The sequence below is a fragment of the Cyprinodon variegatus genome, unplaced genomic scaffold (genome assembly GCF_000732505.1).
Source record: "Cyprinodon variegatus isolate N-32 unplaced genomic scaffold, C_variegatus-1.0 Scaffold2261, whole genome shotgun sequence".
In the NCBI taxonomy this organism is placed as follows: Eukaryota; Metazoa; Chordata; class Actinopteri; order Cyprinodontiformes; family Cyprinodontidae; genus Cyprinodon; species Cyprinodon variegatus.
In genome coordinates, this window is record NW_015152714.1 from 16,496 (window position 1) to 20,599 (window position 4,104).

At 43.9% G+C, this 4,104-nt stretch overlaps 1 protein-coding gene across 1 annotated transcript in view; it reads left to right on the plus strand.

Moving 5' to 3' along the window:
• ippk (inositol-pentakisphosphate 2-kinase) overlaps positions 1 to 4,104 on the plus strand; it is a 21,021-nt gene that overhangs the window by 9,415 nt on the left and 7,502 nt on the right. The window contains exons 3-6 of the mRNA XM_015368938.1: positions 785 to 880; positions 1,444 to 1,510; positions 2,787 to 2,905; positions 2,996 to 3,085. Of these exons, the coding sequence (XP_015224424.1) occupies positions 785 to 880; positions 1,444 to 1,510; positions 2,787 to 2,905; positions 2,996 to 3,085 (372 nt within the window). The remainder of the gene's footprint in view (positions 1 to 784; positions 881 to 1,443; positions 1,511 to 2,786; positions 2,906 to 2,995; positions 3,086 to 4,104) is intronic.

Below are 4,104 nucleotides of genomic sequence, written 5' to 3' on the forward strand. Positions count from 1 at the left end.
TCACCCATTTCAGCCCAGAACCTCACCCATTTCAGCCCAGAACCTCACCCAATTTGTCTCAGAACCTCACCCATTTCAGCCCAGAACCTCACCCAATTTGTCCCAGAACCTGTCCCATTTCGTCCTAGTAGAACCTAAACCAATTCAGCCCAGAACCTCACCCATTGCGTCCCAGAACCTCACCCATTTCGTCCCAGAACCTCACCCATTTCGTCCCAGAACCTCACCCATTTCATCCCAGAACCCGACCCATTTCGTCCCAGAACCTCACCCAATTCATCCCAGAACCTGACCCATTGTACTAAAATCATTAATGAGTAACTTCACACAGGTTAACCTTGTTCAAATTACAGTATTATAGATTTCACACTCTGAGCTTCAGGAACCACCCAGTTTGGGTCTTAGTAAACAATCCAATCTTCATCAAAGTTCTGACTGAAAGGAGCAGCTGAAACATGAAGTTCTGGTTTCTGTGCAGCTGAGGTTTTGTATCAGATCTCCTCCTTTCATTTGCATGAAGTCAGAGGCTGATTTTCATTCCATCTGAATACATTTGCCTTCATGCTCCACTCTTACATCCTGGCCCGGTACTGCTGGCCTGTTTGGTGTCAGCAGGACGGAGCTGCTGGCTCCCTGTTTGAACGGGTCACCAAGTGATTCGAGTTCTGTTCTGCCTCTGTGGGTTTCCTGTGAGGTCATAGAGGACGGGTCGGTCCTTCTTAGTAATGAAGTTCGACCCGAGTTCTGAGATCAAGATGTGTTCTTTTGTCTATGTGATGTTCAGACGGCGGAGCAGGCCTTCAGGCAGATCCAGAACATCGTGGACTTCAGCTCCAACGTCATGAGCAGCCTGCTGGGCGGAAAGTTCGTCCACAGTGGGGTAAGAAACAGTTTGCGTTCATTAACACGATCAGAACCATTTTACATTACAAACATGGGCTCAATAACCAGAATGAAAACAATTTTTTTTCTTTGAATATTCATGATCTTAATTTAATTGCAGAACTTTTACTTCAAATCTGACCTGGATTCTCCTCAACCTGCAGTTCATGAATCATTTATTTAAATTTTAAAGAGGGAGTCATTTGCTTCCTGTGTTTGAGACATGCAAACATAAACTTAATGATTTCAGGTTAGCTTCATTTAGTTCAGCCGAGTTCAGAATCCACTCAGAACCACAGAATGATACTAAAATTCTCCAGAACCAGACAGTGAGTAACTCTGTTAGAGTCTGAAGGGTTTTAATCACATGAGCCCTGTTCTCTGGTCAAATGGATCCCCTTCCGACCTGGAACATTTCACATAAACAGCTTCATTCCTGAAGCTAAATCAGACTCTTCAAAGCATCATCCCAGGATTTCTGTGAATTTTCCAGAATAATGTGTGTTTTAAGTTAAACTTGTTCCAAAAGGCTGAAGTTTCATCTCTTGGTTTGGTGTGCAGGAAGTTGTCAGACTGCCGCTGGAGTTTGTTCGACAGCTATCCATCAAGATTCAGCATCAGAGACCCGGTGAGACACGTTTATGTTCCTGTTGTTCTCTGACACTCAGAGCGACTAACTATTGGTGGAAAGTTTCCTTCTTCTGTCCATCAAACCCCCCGAGACGGTGGTTCTCCACCCTGGTCCTCAGACTTGGACTTAGACTTAACTTTATTTGTACCTTGGGATTACTCCTTCAGGGAAATTCTGGGTCCAGTAGCTCATATAGAGTACAAAGAGTTAAAGCAAGATGCCATTAAAGATAGAAATACAATAGACATTATAAAATAGTGTATATAGTACAAAAGAGAGAAATTAAGAAAAGTCTTAATGTCCTAAATATCTGCACAGTTGAAAGCTAAGGAAAGACTACACAGTAGTTAGAATGTGTTAGGAGCAGTGTGGGGTTAAGGGTCTTGCTCAGAGACCCAGAGTGGCAGTCTATGAGAGTGGAGCTCAAACTCATAACCCCAGTATTCCAAGTTCTATGCCCTAACCAACAGGCTGCCACTCCCCTCAATAGGTAATATTTTGTACAAGATGTTGACCCTTGTCCCTCTTCCTTTCACCTCCTCCTTCCCCCAAGTGTGGAGTTGTACAGCTTGATGGCTTGAGGAACAAAGGAGTTCAACAGTCTGTTGGTCCTATATTTAAGGAGGAGTATTCTCCCACTGATCAGGCTCCTATGAGTGGTGAAGACAGTGTGTAGAGGGTGGCTGGCATTGTCCATCATGTCCAACAGTTTAAGTGACCTTGTCTCTGCCACCATCCCTAGAGAGTCCAGCTTCTTGCCAATCACAGAGCCGGCTCGCCTGACCAATTTGTCCAGTCTGGAGGTGTCCTTCTTGGATGTGCTGCTCCCCCAGCACACCAGGGTGTATAAGAGGACACTGGCAACCACAGACTAGTAGAACATCTCCAACAGCTTGTTGCAGATGTTGAATGACCTCAGTCTCAGGAAGTGCATCCTGCTCTGTGTCTTCCTGTGCAGGTGGTTGATGTGTGTTGAACAGGTCAGTTTATTGTCCAGCCACATCCCCAAGGTATTTATATGAATCCACAGCCTCCACCTCAGGCCCCTCCAGTAGCACCGTCTTTGGTCCCTACCTCCCACGGTCTATGACCAGCTCCTTCATTTCCCAAATGTACACACCATGTCCATGTCTAGTTTAACAGCTGTGGTCTGACCACCTCCAGGACTCTGTGTCTCTTTTCTCTGAATCACTGACCCTCTGCGGACTCTGCCTTCAAACCTGCACCAATGCAGTAAAAATAGACCCAGCTGAACTCTTGATTTCTGTTTCAGCCTGGCGCTGTGATAAAGTCATGGACATCTACAGCGGCTGCGCTCTCTGCCTGCCCAACCTCACGTCTCCGACCCTGCACCAGCAAACACCCAGCCCGCCCCTCTGCATCGAGATCAAGGTACACATAAAGTCCACTCAGTGGACGAGTCAGCCACACAAGTCAGTGTGTCACTCAGCACCTTTTTTTTAAATGATTTTCTGCTTCCAGCCTAAATGTGGCTTCCTGCCGTCCCCCAAACACGTCAGCAAGGACATCAAGACCAGAGTGTGTCGCTACTGCATGCACCAGCACTACAAGGTAGAGCCATGGGAACACGCAGGGTTCAGATACTTTCCCTATCCTAAACCTAATGAATGTTGGCAAATCTCGATCAATAGTAATTGGATGCAGAAACTTGTTTTATGATAATCCACATCACATTGAAAGTGTAATTAAGAAAATTGATAAAGGTGTTACTCTGGTAAGGAGATATTCCTCTTTTATTCTCCGACAGTTTTGGTTTGAACAGGTTGTTCAATCTTCAGTTCTTTCTCAGAAATCTGTTCTGTTATATTTGTCTGCTGCCAGCAAATCAGATCTTTTAAGGTTGCAGGTATTCCAGAACAAGGCTGCTCAGTTAGTGTTAAGATATTTTTGAAACGAGTCGTTCTTTACTATGGCCTCCGTTGAAGGTTATGTTGCAGTATAATTTACCCTTCAAACAGGAAGACCTGAGTCATCCATTCATGCATTTTCTGTCACGCTTGTGCCAAGCGGGGTGGCGAGCGGTGCTGGTGCCTATCTCCAGCTATCTACGAGCGACAGGCCGGGTCCATCCTGGACAGTTCGCCAGTCCATCGCAGGGCAGACCTGAATCATTTTGTGAAACAAGATTCATTTTAAACTTTGCTAAGAGAGACTTTCTACAGAAATCGTTCTATAGAACAATTAAAAAATGCAATAAATTGCCTAAAAACATTAAAAAACGAAGAATTTTTCTTTAAAAGAGCACTGAAATCGAATTTTTGAAATTTAAGTTTATGTGTGTAAAATATGATGAAGACCATGTGTTATTGTCAAATCCTCCTTAATGTTTTATGATTAGTTTTTGTATTTTATCAGTTGGACCACAGGAAGATTAACAACCACGTTGGTTGAAACTAATTCGGATCTTAGTAAAAAAAAAAAACTCCATAGTTCTAAACTGAACCCCTATTTATCAGAAAAAGGTAATCACTTTACTTCAAAGTCCTTATTTTACCTGTAGAATACAAAGAATACCTTCTCTCTTGGCTGCAAGAACAAAAACACCCTGAGATCCAGCAACTCTGCCACTC